The following is a 16,123-nucleotide window of genomic DNA, read 5'->3' on the forward strand; positions in this document are numbered from 1 at the left end:
TCCAGTAGGTCTCTACTCTGTAGAACCGCGAGGCGTTTTTGATAGCCTGCTTTTTTCAAGAGACATGATTTTTTTTCGCCCATTTCCCATTCAGTTATGGCAGGACGCCGTTGCTACTTCCGAGAAATGGCGCCACGCACAAATGTCCTCAACTCCTAGGAATGTTTGTGTCAGCGTATAAAAATTATTTGTCAATATGGTTAACTTCATAGCAGTGTACTGCAAAATCTAAAAATGTAGAAAACACGGTATAATAGCAGTTTCTAGGTTTTACGTGTCGAAAGCACGACATGATTGCGAGGCACACCGTAGTAGAAAGCTCCAAGTAATTTCGACCGTCCGGGCTCCTCTAACGTGCACTGATACCGCACAGCTCACGGGTTATTAGACTTTCGCCTCCGTCGAAATGCGATCGCCGCACCCGGGATCGAACCCGCGTCTTTCGGGTTAGGAGCCGAGAACCATAACCTCTGCACGTATACGCGGCGGCGCGAAAACACGGTATCGCAGGATCCGGTAATTCTCTCTCTCTCTCACGCACGCACGCACACACACACACACACACACACACACACACACACACACACACACACACACACACACACACACACACACACACACACACACGCACACACACACACGCACACACACGCACACACACACACACGCACACACACGCACACACACACACACACACACACACACACACACACACGCACGCACGCACGCACGCGCGCGCGCACGCACGCACGCACACACGTAATTACAACAATACCACAAGCCTCCACGACAACATCTTGAGTGTTGTCAGTCTCTCGACGGCGCATGCTTGACATGAGCAGCTTGACAAAAAAGAGGTTGAAGATGAAGGTGCACTCACTTCCATAGAAGTACTGGTCAACTGTCTTTAGCCATCCCAGGTCCATGTGTGTGTGGGCCAGCAGGTGGACGTTCAACATGCCCGGTCTCGTTTTCGGACAGCTCTGCGAATAGAAAGGTGCCCGCGTAAGATCTTCAAGGTGCAAACCACGAAGTGCGTATATTCTTCCGCAAGGTAGGAAAGAATAATGTAAGCGACTATTTGCCGATGACAACAAACACTCAACGAAGAACTAGCTTATATGTATGCCCACACATCCTACCGCTGTGCAAGTGCCTGTGAACGGCTCAGCTCTGGGAATCTGGTAAATATTCTCACAAATATCTACCTACGTGCGCATAATTTCTTCATGATATGTCAATGGTTCGATGATAAGATGAATGCCTCGAACGTATTAGTGCACCTAATACTTCACAGGGCCAAAACGCCATAAAGTAAGGAGGAATCGAGAATTATCGTCGGCGTTTTCGGCGCAATATTTTACTGACAGATTTTTCCAGTGCCGCACCAGGCAGCGCCGCACCAGGGGCTCGAATGTTAACGTTGTAGTGTTTTGTTTTTCATGAGGAGTATTATTTCTTTGCATGTAAAAACTCTTTAAAACATCCTTGCAATAACCACTCGATATTCACTCCCGTCTGAAGGACGTGCAAATATATTTTTTAGATATAAAATTATAAAAAAACTCGACTAGTGAGTATTCGCAATGCCCATAGACTGTCGCGCCGCCAAGCGGAATTCAGGAGCGTCCTCTCGAGGAGGGTTAGTAGACGACAAAATGGCAGCTCTACGCAGTCGCTCCCTTGTTCGGCTGTGCTAACCTCAGTGTTAACGCGTTGGCAAGGAAGGGACACTACGACTTGGCATGTTCCCTGCATCAGTGAACAAACCGGGCCCTCCGTGACACGAGAAATCTGATTCGTTCTTGCGAGGCGCGAAGTTTTCGTGAAAATACGTGGCGACTCGCGCTTTCAATGCTAGCCCACAGCGTACGCATACTATCAGCTTCGCGAGGCTTTCTGTAGCCACGTAGGTTAGTTAAATGTTATCGTCTGACATATTCAGTTGAAGCTCACCCTGTTTTACTTGTATATAGCATTGGTCAGTGTTTCTTGTAGTGCATGAATCCCATAACACTGTACGCGGGAGGTCGCGCCGGCTCGCGATGTGCTCTTGTAAAACTGAGCGATCTCAAGCTGTCGATACATTAAAATATGCCTCTATCCTTTGTCAGCAAAGCGCTGTTACTAATCGTGCGAGCGACGTTTCAATCATTCCAGGACGCGTCTGCTCCACGCCTTTCGTGGAGCGAACGCTTTCCACGCCGTCCTTCGCCAGTGTGTTGGTTTCATCAGAGAATATCTACCACTTTAGAGAACGGAAACTGTACCTTTGACTGTAGTACGGAAATAAGGGTAGCGGCGGCGTACTGAACTGTAATAGAGCGAGGCGAGATGGCGCTGCAAGTACTATCATCATCATTAGACAAACGCGTTTTTGCGGTTGTTTCGCCCTGGTCGCGCTACTGCGCGTTTTGCTCCCTATGGTATTTTGTTCTTTGTCGTTGCTAAATCGCTGCTCGCGTGTGTAATATTTATCGCCAGGTGACCAAACTGGCCTCGACTGGCAAAAACAACGTCAATCAAGTAAGGTTTGCACCGTTTATTGTGAGTGCCCAAGCTGGTACAAGCAATGTATACAGTCAGGTCCAAGCAAAACAAGTCACTCATACACGTCGAAAGCTTTCAACCCGTACGTGTGTAATCAGTCTGAAAGCTGACAAATATGTGCATATAACTGAACACCGAGATCGCTGAAAGAACGTTGCTCTCGTTGTGTAGCAGCGTCCGAGTTTTAACAGCATAGCTTTAGGACAAGGGTCTTATCCTTCCTTTAGTTATGCGGCGCTTGCCAGGTTGTGTTGATCTTTGAGTGCATGGTGTGGAGTCGGAAACGAAACGTGCGCTACGCCGACAGATAGTTGGCGCAGTGAGAGCAATGTAGTTTTGATTAATCTTTTACGTAAACAATCGCGGATGCGTACAGTTCTGCATATTTCTCGCTCTGCGATGTCACCTTGAATGCGTTACAAATAAGGAATATCGCGTTGTGTCTACAGGGCAGGCACGAATTTCTCGGCCGTGAAGCCATACCATAGGTAGTACGTATTCAGGTAATAGGTGGAAGAAAATATTTCAGGCTCGTTTTGTTCCTCGATATAGTTCAGTTACACAGTTTCTACAGCTAGAATTTCTTGGCGCTAGTAGTAATCGGACTGCTGAGTATGCAGCGTAGATGAATGCTAAAAAAACAGAGATATAAGGCGAGTGCTTACAGATTCTAGAAGCACAATTCTAAGAAAATAAGCTTTAGGCATGCAGTGTACATCTTCGTTGGTGTTCGCACAGAACACTAAACAACTGCTCAGCCGTAAGCACAATCTCTGTATCACATAGACATGTCGATAGAACTTGAGCACTCTGTTGCAAGCAAACACTCACGAAATCAAACTGTGGGGCACGGTGTGAACCTGTGCCAATGCTGGATAAATAAAGGTCATATATATATTGCATACTTGTTATTGTGTTATTTACTTTTTCAATATATTTGGGCTTGGGAGCACAAGTATGTATTCTTCCTGCTACTTTTAGAAGCTCCGGTTTGAAATACTGTCACATGCGCTCCTTTCTTTCTATGTTTTATGTTATTGGCCAATTGCACGTGTAGTTATTGCATTGCACAAACCGTGCCAGAATGTCTGGGAACATTCCAGATTATTTTAGGATCTTCTGTTAGGCTGGAGCGTGCAATTGCAAACAGCTCAGTTTATTGTCGAACTAACGCAGCCACCAGTGATAATGCTCGAATGTTCGATGCCGCAGGTATAAATGCCGACGCGCCTTGCCACAGATCAGTTTATCGACGGCTGACGCCTGTTCGCCGCTATCAGTGTGCAGTGTGTATTGCTGTAGTTTGACTTTTCGTTTCCCAGCCACAAGTTCGGCCGAATAAAAAGTTTCATCTTGGACACACCGACTGCTGCTTTCGTCGACGTCGCGACCCCTTGACAATACGTAAAATCTTGTAGTGTGGCTGTGGATAAGTCCAAGTTCATGTATGTTTTAAATTACCTCTTCGATTTCCTAGTTTTTTTTTCGTGACAGTAGTTTACAGACTTTCACTTCATAGTGGTAGGTGCTACAACTGCGACATGTTAATTTAATCAAACAGCAGAAGTAGGTGTGTTCAAACAAATTTGGCACGTTTCTCTGCTATGCAAAAAAGAAAACACTACCATACTCACTGAACACAATCTCACTCATCACGACAACGTAAACGTGCTTGGTGAAGCTGTGCTGGAAGAAGTGCTCGTCACACTTATAATTTGTTTATTAGCTGTAAATAATTTGAAGGAGCCCATTGAACATATGTGCAAAGGCTAATGTAATTGAGCACAGCCTTGTAAAGCTTTGTCGTATCTTTTTGTAAACTTCTATGATCTAAACACAGTTAATTAAGGCAAAACAGTTTTGAGCATAGTGTGTAAACTGTCTCATAAGGCACAACTAAACGTTGCATTTACGTTGCGCGGCAGCTGTATTTTCGATGGAGGCGAAAATGTTTGAGGCCCGTGTACTTAGGTTTAGGTGCACGTCAAAGAACCCCAGGTGGTCGAAATTTGCGGAGCCCTCCACTACGGCGTATCGTGATTTTGGGATGTTAAACCCTAGATATTATTAGATGTTGGAAAGACTGTTAATTCCTCTCACTGCCGTGATGTTTGTTTTGTAATGTGATTTATAACTTAAAAAAAACTGACCCTACGTTTCGAGACCCGTTTGGTCTCTTAGTTTTTTTTTAAATTAAGAAGACTAATGATTAAATATGGCTGGAGAGCGTTTTTATTCTTATAATCTTGCCCAGCCAGACAGACTTCTATATATTTACCCTTAAATTTATAATTTCTGATGATTCACATGCAAAGCATATGATTATGAGTCATACAGTAGTGGGCAACTCTAGATTGATTCTAACTGAGTGGAGTTAAACAAACTCAGTTGTAGCCTTGAAGAAGACAAGACTGCTTGTCGAAACATTTGCTCCAGCGACACCTCTTGTTAACAAATGCTTCGTCTCTTCAAGCTTCCGTCTTTCCCTGAACTTCAGACGCACATCTAAGCACACGAGTGTCTTTGCATTTCGCCCCCAATGAAATGTGACCACCGTGGCTGGGTATAAAACCTGCGTCGTTGAGCTCAGCAGTGCCAGGTAACGTAACTAATGCACGGAGCTAGTGCTCAATTTCAACGCTATTGCGGTGTAGGTTGCATGACACAGTAGACAGCTAATACTTGTGGACGATTGTAGGCACACCTCCATGAGATGCCTGGTAAACCATTCACAAATACAGCATTGCAAGCGTGAGGTTCAAGATGACCTGTTGTAGCAGACGTTCACATGTTTCGCCGCACTTGCAGAGTGGACATTCGGGGGTAGTCATCCTGTCGTTGCCCGGCAATCCTGGAAAAACAATGACATCACCAGATATTGATAAGCATTATCAGTACATATTAAACTTTGCAAAAATAAACATATAAACATAGTGAACAAAAACAGCGGTTTGTTATACATATATGTAAACGTACCTTATAATGCATGTTGTTTCACTCGGGCTAGCTTCTTTACAGGCGTGTCATGTAACAGGTGCCTTGCTCATTGCACACAGCTGTTTCTTTGTCAGACCAGGAGGCTATGGCAGAAAAAAAATTCTTATTATAGTGACGGTTTCTTTATCACAATAAAGTGAATGTGCACTCACAATTATGTGAAGCTTTCGTGCACTAAATGTGTAGTAAAAATAACCTAAACTGACAACAGGAGAAATGAGACCTCTAAACCTGGCTTCTCAAATGCGACTGCGGCAAAATATAACTCGTATCTTTTTTGCACTGATATGCGGGCTAGTTACGAAGATACATGCGAGACGTTGGTGATGCAGTTGCCTTTCTTTATTGCAGCGGCCTAGTTAATGTGAACCGAACGATAAACTCAGCAACTTGCTCCCACTTGAAGCCACGCCGCAAGGATCGCACGTTTTCTCAGCAACAGAGTTTGACACGTTGAAAATATTAATATTGCAGTGCGTCGCCTCCGTGTGACACCCACACGGTCATTGGTAAAAAGCTGAAGCAGTGGGTTTTTATACTCACCGGTTCGTATATTCTCGGGCTTGAAACGAGTGTTCATCCGGTGAACGCTTCAACGGTCCCTTCGTTCTCCCGAAGTCTGCTGAATGCGTTTCGCGAAAGCATTTCAACGAGTCAAAACAAACAGAACGAAAGCGAGTGTCTCGGCCGGCAGTGGCTGGAAACTTTTACAGCGAAACGAAAGAGCGCGAGACCCATCCGAATGCACCGTGAACCGTTACCTGCCGTTACGTTGCCTCTGCCGCCGTATATTTTGAAATGAAGATAATGATGCCGATAGGCTGCTGACAACTACGAGTCTGTTGGAGCAAAAACTATTACAAAAGATTGATGACGTGGTAACTGGCAAGGCAAGGCCACTTCGTATAAACAGCAATTTGTTTATTGAAGTGTAACAGTAAGCAAACAACTAAACTTCCTTATTTCAAGAATATTTTAATTTGAAGTTTGGGCCCGACGAGGGCGCCCCTACATAAAAAGTCAAATAGCGCGAATGGCGGCCACCACAACGTCGCCATGTTATCCTAACGCAGAGGTTAGTAGATCCACTCCCTGTGTTTGAAGCTGGAACTCGCCGCGGTCGATTTTTTCGCCCTCTGCGGCGATCGCTGGAACTTGCGACTTTCCGGGGCCTGGTTTCATAGCCAGCGCTGCGCCGCTTGTTTTTGTACGTTTGTTGATAGGTGGCAGCACACTGCAAGCGATTTGCTCGTTGACCGATCTGAGAGCGAAATTATAGCGAAATGTTCTCCGCGCCCAGACGTCTCTGTAATTGTAAACGTGGTGACGCAGAGTGGTCGAAGTTGTTCGGCGGAGGAAATTCTTCAGATTGCTTTCAGCAGTGATGTTGAAAGAAACCATCTTGACGACGAGGATTTTTCACTGGACGTAGAAGACTGTGAAGGCACCGAGAGTGACAGCGACGGTGAACGATCAGTTCCTAACTCACGAGGAGCGAGTTGCACTTCACGTCCCCTCGTGCGTTAATGTTCTTTGACGCTCGTAAGTCACTTTGATTGTATTTAATGTATAATATCCTTGAGCGAGATCAAAATAAAAACACAGTTCCTATTGTGCATTGCATGTATCAATTATTGTGGATATGGAGCGCCGCATGCCGCCAACACGCTCGAGCTCGACCAGAGAAGCGAAATGGTTAGAGCGTTGGAACGTGCAGTCACAGCCACAATCCACGCCTCTCGGCTAACTTCTTCGACGTTGCGAAAAGGATACGTGTGCATTCTTTTCGATATTCGTGTTTCGATCGTGCTGATCGAGCCTGCAACATGCGACTGAAGTGAATTGCACACGGCTAAAGTCTCAGCATGGCTGTGACACAAGCGCTACTGAATGGGAAGTTAAATGCTTGTGTTCCGTTGAAGACGTAACTCCATGTTCCCGACTGCGCAAGTAATGACGACGGCGTATTATGTTTGCAAACCATCACAACGTTAAACGTGCGGTCCCGTGCAGCAGCGATGGTGCTACTCGCTGGCGGCCTACTACTGCGGCAAATTCGTATAGCAGGCTCGGTCTAACGTATCTATAACCGTTGGCTCGGTACGTACTACATCGGAGTGCAGTTCTGCTCATACATCAATTTTAGTTCATGCAGCTTTATGTAGCACGCACAGGATTTCGCAAAGCATCGTTATGCACGGTAACGGAGCTGAAATATAACCTTTCACGCCACAGCAAATAATTAGGTGGCGAGTACTTAGCACTTTCCATGGTTTGGGAAAGTAGTTTAGTCTCATATCCAATTCAGCACAGCTCATGACTTCATCCGGTGAAAGTGACACGGGCCGTACGTCCGCACGTACTATCTGTTCCTATGCTAACAAACGGGTTGACCCTCCTCCTGGCGCCATCTTGAAAAGCACGGCGCGCCACCTACAGTTCGTGGGCATTGCGAATACAAACGAAACTTTTGGAAACAACGTAGGAGCTGCACTACTTACGACAAGCTCAGGTAGCTATCGATTTCCTCCACATTGTCGGGGCTTTCCCTGGGACTTCTCTAGTTATGTAATAATAATAATAATAATAATAATAATAATAATAATAATAATAATAATAATAATAATAATAATAATAATAGTAAAACTTGCGTGGTCTACTCTTTTTTCTCCATTTCAACCTGAACAACAACTTGGTTATAGTCTTGCACAAAAAAAATGCGGGTACTCACTTCGTATCCACATTTTTCATGCCCTTGTCTTGCGGAAGGTGCCGAAGACACGAAGGCTACCAGGAAGGTCACTGCCAGAGTGACGGCTTGCATCCTAATCTTCATGGTGGACCCTTTTCTTCTCGGCGTCAAGGGAAGCGAGCGAACATTAGGCACTTTAACGCCTTCCCGTGCTCACTGCGGCCGCCAGCAGTAAATCCAGGAGCCTGCAGCGGTCCCTGCCGAAGAACGAGGAAGGGAGAGACAGAAGGAAGAAGCAGGCAGATCTTGCCGCGTCCCACGCGTTGTCAAGCAGCACGCGCAATCAGCGCTGGCAGCAACTAAGCAGCAGTGGACAAATGTCAACTCCCCGTCGACTGACCAGCGCAAGACCGCGAGCGTGTGATCGCGTTACAAACTCGTTATCTAATCCGGACGATAAGCGATGGGCGTCTGGGAAGCCACACGTGCTCTATGGTAGAGCGGGATGAGAGACCGCGAGCGAGCAGAGAGGAGGTGGCCGTGATTTCGTCGATGTCTTTAAGCTCGATGATACGCCGCTGTTATCAGACGCCGTTCGCGGCAGGCTAGTTGATCCTTGCGATACCGCGGATGGTGCTTCGCTCGAGACACATACGAAGCGTGGAAAGTGCGAAGAGGAATTATCCTCTCAAAGACATCGCTACAAAAACACCGCCTCGGCCACCCATCTTCCTTTAGACAACCGGACAAAAATAAAACTGTCCGTCGGAGATGTCACCAGTGGCGATCAAATAAGCGCCGCCGGGGACGGTCAGCTGACGTCGAGGGTGGGTGCTGTTCGTTGGCCATTCGCCGCAATGCCGGACGCCACTCTATTGTTTTCCTGTGGGTAAGTCGAGAGCGAAAGCGCGTGAACCACTCGAGATATACATACATGACGTCAATCGACGTTGCCTTCGTAGCCTGGCAGGGGAAGGCCGGTCAATGAGGGCGCGTGCGTGCAAACTTTGGGAGGTGATATGGATGTTACCGTATACCAGTAAAGAGGAAGGGGGATTTTTTTTTTTTTTTGCGGTGGAGTTATTTCCTCCTTGTCTATTCTGAGTGTATTGGTTTTACAGAGTCAACAAACGGATAGAGAGAAACGATGTCCGTTTGACATAAGCGGGTGACGGCATTTACAGGAAACCTGGTAGTCGCTCTTTTAAGAAATCGTACACGCATGGAACTGTGAACCGTCGACGTAGGCAGCACTGAATTTTATGTTTTCACGGTAACGTAAAGCGTAACAAAAGTTGTTAACGCGTGCACTCGCTCCATATAACTGGTAATCAATTATGCACAGCTTCCGCGACGACATGCAAGTAACATACGCATGATGTAATCGGTAAATGTGTACGGGCCACGCGCTAGCTCGTGAATGATGAGCTTGTTAGATGTGTTAGAATACCCTGCGCTGCATGTAATCCATCAAACAATACAGCTTACGATGTGCAGCACGGCTTAACACATGTAGTTCTGTAAGAAATACCCGCGACAGACAAATAAAAAGAAATAAAGTCAGTTCCAGGCCTGTGACATCTGAGTAAGCACGGAGCTGGCAAGCAGGCGCCACCACCTGGCCAATGCAGATTGAGTTCTTTCTTTTTTCTTTCTTTATCTCTTTCTGCATCTTCGTTTTCTTTCTTTCTTTCTCTCTTTCTTTCTTTCTTTCTTTCTTTCTTTCTTTCTTTCTTTCTTTCTTTCTTTCTTTCTCTATTGTCCTCTCTCCTCCATTCCCTTCTCCTAACTCTCACATGACTCTTCCTCCCACGCACTTCTCTTTCCCATCCCTTGCTATGCTATACTGTACTGTGCTATGGTGTACTATCTCTCCTCCTCCTTTTCCTTCTCCTTTCCCTCATCCCCATCCCTAAATCAGTCCTCCTCGCGCTCACTTCCCTTTCCTATATGCTTGCTAAGCTATATACCATACAAGGCTATGGAATACTTTATCCTCTCCCCTCCTCTTTTCTTTCCTCCTCACCATCCCATCGCTCCTCCGCAACTTCACTTCCCTTTGGCACCCCTTTGCTATACTATAATATACATGGCTATTCTATGCTATATGAGCAGCTTGGAACATACCCGCTTTCTGTGGTGCATACCCGCCGAATTTTCTGCAACGCCGACCCTACTCCGAGCTGAAAAAGCGCCGCTGCTAACATGCACTTTTGCATATGACCACTATATGGAGCAGAAACTGCGAAGATTGTCTCGTTTGCAAGCATGCTTCACTGAGTCAATAAACTGATACTAGAAATTACCGCTTCCCTTGTGTGCGACCCGCCTGTCCATGCGTCGTGTCGGTTTGAAGATGACCTGTGGGGTCACTGGCGAAATACCACGCAGACTTTTGTCGTCGTCAGTCATGCCCGTGCGGCTTCGAGATGTCCAGAACGGGCAGAAAAAAAATTCCGACAGATTCCACGCATTGTCGGATTTTATTTCATGCGAAGTAGTCGGCGAGCAGCTGCGTGTGGCGCGTTTTTGGCTTTGAGCCGTCTCACGAGGTGGACCGACCCCCTTTGCGTAAATTCAATAGCTGTCCGCATATCGTGGGCTTACCAGGCACGCCGACTACACTGGCGCCTAAACGGTAGGTAATGATCCGACGTAACGCCGGCACTCATGTTAGGGTACAGACGTCAGTTGTATCGAGACGACGCGTATCGAGACGACGAGCAGCTCTAGGCTATACCACGGCCGCTGACCGTGGCTATACCTTGATGAGTCATGGGAGTGTACATGCAATGCTTATTGCAATATTTTAAAGCAGACAGCCAACACTGCAACCACAGTTGACGCTGGTCGAGCGCAACCGCTAAAGGTGATGTTAGGTAACCGATGACGTAATACGTTTATTTACACTATATCCCCGTGGTTGCTGGCTGAGGGCCGTCGCCACAACTTTGTCAGCGTTTGCCTGCAACATTGAAATCGCCAACTATAATAAACGCTATGTCTTTTTGTCATGGTCTTTATATACAGATGGAAAACGAAAGAGGAACAGTTAGGAGAACGAGAAATTTTTTACGAGAGAGAAAAATGAAATATGCAAAAAAGAAGTAGCGAGAACACCCAACATATACTACCATGCTCCCTTACACACTATGCACCAAACCTAGAAAGTCATACTTGTCGTGGCGGCGGCTCCAGTGTCGATTCGGATGCTCGTTGCGTCGCTGGTGCACGGTCGTCAGCTGCACCGTCGGGTCCCTGCAGTGTCAGGTCACCGCAGCGCCGGGTCCCCGCAGCGGCTGTACCACTCGTCCTTTTGATGCGTAGCCTACGGAGCGTAGCCGCGGGACATCTGGCGCGTCTTCACGAGGCCGAGCTCGCCTCCTCGTCGCGCCCCGCAGCTCACAGGACGTTGCTGCGAAGGCTGGGGCACGTCCTTGCCAGGAGATCTGCAAGCGGTCTTCGGTAGAACGCCGTGCCGCTGCAGCCGCTCGCCCGCGCCTCTCCTCGTTCCAAGCGCTCTGCTTCTGACTTCTTGGTTGGTTGGTTGTTCCTTGACAACATGGCGCAACCCACTTCTGTCTCCCGGTCACGTCGCCTTGTTCTTGTTCTTGTTTACCTTCAACTGTGGCTCACACCCGCTGTGGGAGATTGGCCAAGAATTGAGTATTTTTCTAAAAAAGTTATAGTACTTTGACGATGATGATGACCTCTTCCTGATGGCGCTCACCCACTATAGTACTTTAGAAGGGAGGAGGAGGAGGAAGAAACGCCGCCTCTCGGGCAAGTTTCTTACTTCTTCCTGTTCACGTTCTTTTCTCAATTCTATCTTCATTATCTAGTCTTCTTTTTCTTTCTTTACCCTATGTTTCTTCATTTGAAGTCCACGTTCTTTTATATTAGTCCCTCTTCTTCCTCTTCTTCTCTGTTTTGCCCACAAGTACTCGTGACACTTTCTCTTTTTTAACACCCGCAAAGAGCCTTATGACGTTTCCAAAGTCTATACTCGCCGTTCGTGGGTTTATCCAAACTGTAAACCACTTGTGCATGGGCATGCCCGCTACGATGGGCCGTGGTGTGCGGACACTCCTTGATATGCGGGTATGCGCCACACGATATTTGGGGAAAGGGCATCATGACGTACGCGAGAGGCATACCACGATAATCCTGTCATGACCTGTTAATCGTGTTCATCATACACTCATGTCTACCTATGCCACATTTAGTATGTGTCAAAATGAAAGAGACGACCACGAGAGCGTCCAGATGCAGGCGGCTAGACACGTATGGGCAGACAGGCAGAAACGGCCTTGGGTTCGTTAATAAATACTTCGCATTTGATCATGGCGAATAATCGTTTATCTTCGAAACAGAACACCCGGGAAGCCTCGGTTCTACTATCAATTTTATCCACGGCTTTGCAAAGATTCGAAACCATGCCACAGGAACAGTGCGGATTAGGGAACCGTGCGCTCTAATACCTCAGCGATAGCTCAGTGGTTAGTAAATATACAGAGCATATTTACTAACCATCAGGCCCGTAGCCAGGAATTTTTTTTCGGGGGGGGGGGGGGGGGGGGGGGGCACTTGCTGAAAACCTTGACTTTTTGGGAAAACACCTATTTTTATTATTTATTTTTGGTAAAAACACATACTTCACCAAAATTTCGGGGGAGGGAGGCAGGGCCCCTAGGCCCGCCCCCCTGGCTACGGGCCTGTAACCATGTAGCCAAACATTGCAGTGCGTGCCTAAGAGGAGTCCATGACAGTGAACCCTGTGAACCGACGTACACAGATCGCAATGCCACAGAAAAACACTGATGCCACAAGAGTCACATGATTGCAGGACGGGTGTATAAGAGTTCACCCTCAGTAGCACTGTCCGAAAACGATCAGATACCTTGATTGTGAAACCAAGATGCCTTGATTGTGTACCAGTTAATAATATGCTTTCTTTCTGGACTCCCGTAGGTATAAAAGGCTTGCGGGTTTCGTTATGTTTCAGTTGTCAGTCAGTGCTTTACACGTGTCGTGTGCCTTTTAACAGCTGAGCAGTTTAAGCCGAGGATGAATCCGTGACGGGTGAACAGAAATGATCGTCATCGTGAACCGGCACGCGCTCTCTTCGTCCTCTTCTTCTTCGTTCCCAGAAGACGTGCGCCGATTTGTCCAGCGAGGGACGCAATAACTCTGATGGGTGATAGAACAAATACAGAGAGAGAGAGAGAGAGTGAGAGAAAGAAAGAAAGAAAGAAAGAAAGAAAGGAAGAGATAGAAAGAAAGAGAAACAGGAAAATTCTTGGCGAGGCAGGGTTCAAACCGGCGTACCCACGATCCGAAGGCGAGCGACCGAACCAATCGGCTACCCACGCATGCTAGCAGAGCATAACATAACCTTGTATAGTAGGGTGGGAAAGGGGGTGGGAAAGGGAAGCAGGGATAAGGAGAGAGATGTGAGAGTGAGGAGGAGGAGTACAAGAAGGAGGTGAGAGAGTAAAGCTTAGCACAGAAGCAATTAGAAAGAAGTGCAGAGAGAGAGAGAGAGAGAGAGAATCATAGAAATAAAACGACAGAGAGAGAGAGAGAAAGGAAGGGAAGAAATAACGAGAAAGAAAAAGAAATAGAAAGAGAAAGAGAGAAATAAATAAATAGAAATAACAAGAGGAAAACAAGACAGGAAAAACAGAAAGAAGAGATAAAGAGAAATAAAGAGAGGAAGAAAGAAAGCAAAAAAAAAGCTAAGGAGAAACAGAGAAGGCCGTCCAGCTCCTCACTTCCTTCGAACCAATAGTGCGAAGCGGCCTTAACTTTTTTTTCTCTCTATTGTCGTACGCACTGTAAATATTTAAGGACGGACTGCTGGGCGAGTTGGTAACTCATCTTAGAACGGTGGTGCGCAAAGAACGATAACACAAGAGGAAGGAACACGTACACGCCGCAAGCTATAAATTCAGAATTTTCAGGATGTCTAACTCTGGCAACTATATATATATGTGCAATATATATATATATATATATATATATATATATATATATATATAAGATGGCGATTCAAAAAGTACGGGCCGTTTTCTAACATTTAAATATTTACACGCCAGAATAAAGATGTACGTATTTGTACGCATGCAACGACATCTGTTGGTTCTTCGCGAAGGTACTGAAGTTAATGTTCTGGCTTAGGAGTCGCGTGCATGACAGGGAATGGAGACGACAATGTTCGCGAGATTCGTTGCTCTCCATGTTGTGAAGTGCGAGCTGTAATTAGATTTTTGCATGCAAAAAGATCATCAGCTTCTCAGATTCTAGGGAGTTGTGCCTAGCTTATGGACCTACAGTGATGAATGAAGGAACGGTCAGAAAATGATGTTGAGAATTCGCAAATGACCACACGATGTGCACGACGCGAAGGGCGGAGTGGCAGTCTCTGCAGCGTCAAGACCAATGAAACTGTTCAATGAGGGGGCCGCAAATTGCGATTATATCGATGACCGACAGTTAGTGGTCTGTTGCATCAACTTCCCTTTGTTTGCCGCACTACAATTTACACGATTAGAACTGAAAAGCTCGGATATCCCGAAGTGTATGCATGCTTGGTGCCAAAAGTGCTTACCGACCAACTCAAACAGCAAAAAATTCCAGTCGGGGAACATCTATCGAGAGGGACTAAAGAAACTGGTGTAGCGATACGAAAAGTGCATTTAAGTTAGCGGTGATTGTGTTGAAAAGGGAAGTAGGATTGTACTAAACGGAACCCGCCAGTGAAAACTTCGACTAATGAATAGTGAGTTTTTTGGGACAAAATGGCCCTTACTTTTCGAATAACCCACGTATATATATATATATATATATATATTATATATATATATATATATATATATATATATATATATATATAATATATATATATATATATATATCTATATATATATATATATACCCTACCTCTTGTGTTATCAATCTTTCCCGCACCACCGTTCTAATATGGAAGCTATGGTGCACTTTTCGCATTGGCGCCCTAGTGCTACTTTGGGCGCCTTCTCGTTTCTCGTTAAGGTGGACTTAGCCAGGTGGACTTAGCCATGCTGTCATCTTGCAGTGACCCGCAGCTTGACAAAACTAAACACAAAGTGCTAAAAACATAGGGAATGGCAACTATACTCGTACAAATGAACGTGATAAAGAAAACAAGATTGATCTAGAAAGCTAGCTAGGAAACTACTCTGTGGAGCTACTAAATGACCCCCTAGTAAATCAGGTTGCTTGTTGCTTGTTTAGATAAAACGACATGTGTGATATGCGCCCATCATGGTGATAGATTATTCCCATATTAAGCGCTCGTCATATATGGTGTCATATATTGCTGTGACAACGTATTTCACGGCCCTAAGCATTGGTCGGCCATCTGTTGGCTAGTGTTGCGTAAATATACCAGAATGGGCGTGCACGCATGAGATATATGCGGCAATGATTAAAACGAATTGCATGCATGACATGAATGACGTGCAATGTCATGAACAAAATGACACTCCTGCCAGGTGTGGCGTGACGGAAATTCCGATTTTTTCATCCTATATAGTGAAGGACTAATGCTAGTATCGCGATTACGACTCGTTAAAACCCCACAGTTACACTTATACCAGCAGGACTCCCTCAGAGACGTACTTACCAACACCGGACTAACTAGAGCGCACTCGCATTCACGTGTTGATGCACTGAGACTCCATCGGGCTTTCCTGGCTTCGCAAGACAACAGTCACTCGGACTCAAGATGAGCTAGTCTCACAGTGACGTTTGCATTGGACGCGGTATACGAAATGGCAGTGACGTAAAGACGTATTGTGCCCTTATCTTCTTTTTTTAAATGTTTTTTGGACGAAGAGCGAT

At 46.0% G+C, this 16,123-nt stretch overlaps 1 protein-coding gene and 1 long non-coding RNA gene across 2 annotated transcripts in view; both read right to left on the reverse strand.

Annotated features, from left to right (window-relative positions):
- The window catches only part of LOC119390505 (lysosomal alpha-mannosidase), a 58,366-nt gene extending 49,836 nt beyond the window's left edge, over window positions 1-8,530 (reverse strand). The window contains exons 1-2 of the mRNA XM_037658115.2: window positions 8,279-8,530; window positions 881-983 (exon numbers count right to left, since the gene is read on the reverse strand). Coding sequence (XP_037514043.1) covers window positions 881-983; window positions 8,279-8,383 — 208 coding nt within the window. The 5' untranslated portion in view covers window positions 8,384-8,530. The remainder of the gene's footprint in view (window positions 1-880; window positions 984-8,278) is intronic.
- Window positions 4,884-6,281, reverse strand: LOC125758084 (uncharacterized). The gene is made up of 3 exons (XR_007415822.1): window positions 6,091-6,281; window positions 5,527-5,630; window positions 4,884-5,401 (listed from the first exon to the last, which is right to left on the reverse strand). It is a non-coding gene; the product is annotated as an uncharacterized LOC125758084 (long non-coding RNA).
- Window positions 8,531-16,123: the final 7,593 nt, after the last annotated feature.

The sequence above is a fragment of the Rhipicephalus sanguineus genome, chromosome 4 (assembly GCF_013339695.2).
Source record: "Rhipicephalus sanguineus isolate Rsan-2018 chromosome 4, BIME_Rsan_1.4, whole genome shotgun sequence".
NCBI lineage: Eukaryota > Metazoa > Arthropoda > Arachnida > Ixodida > Ixodidae > Rhipicephalus > Rhipicephalus sanguineus.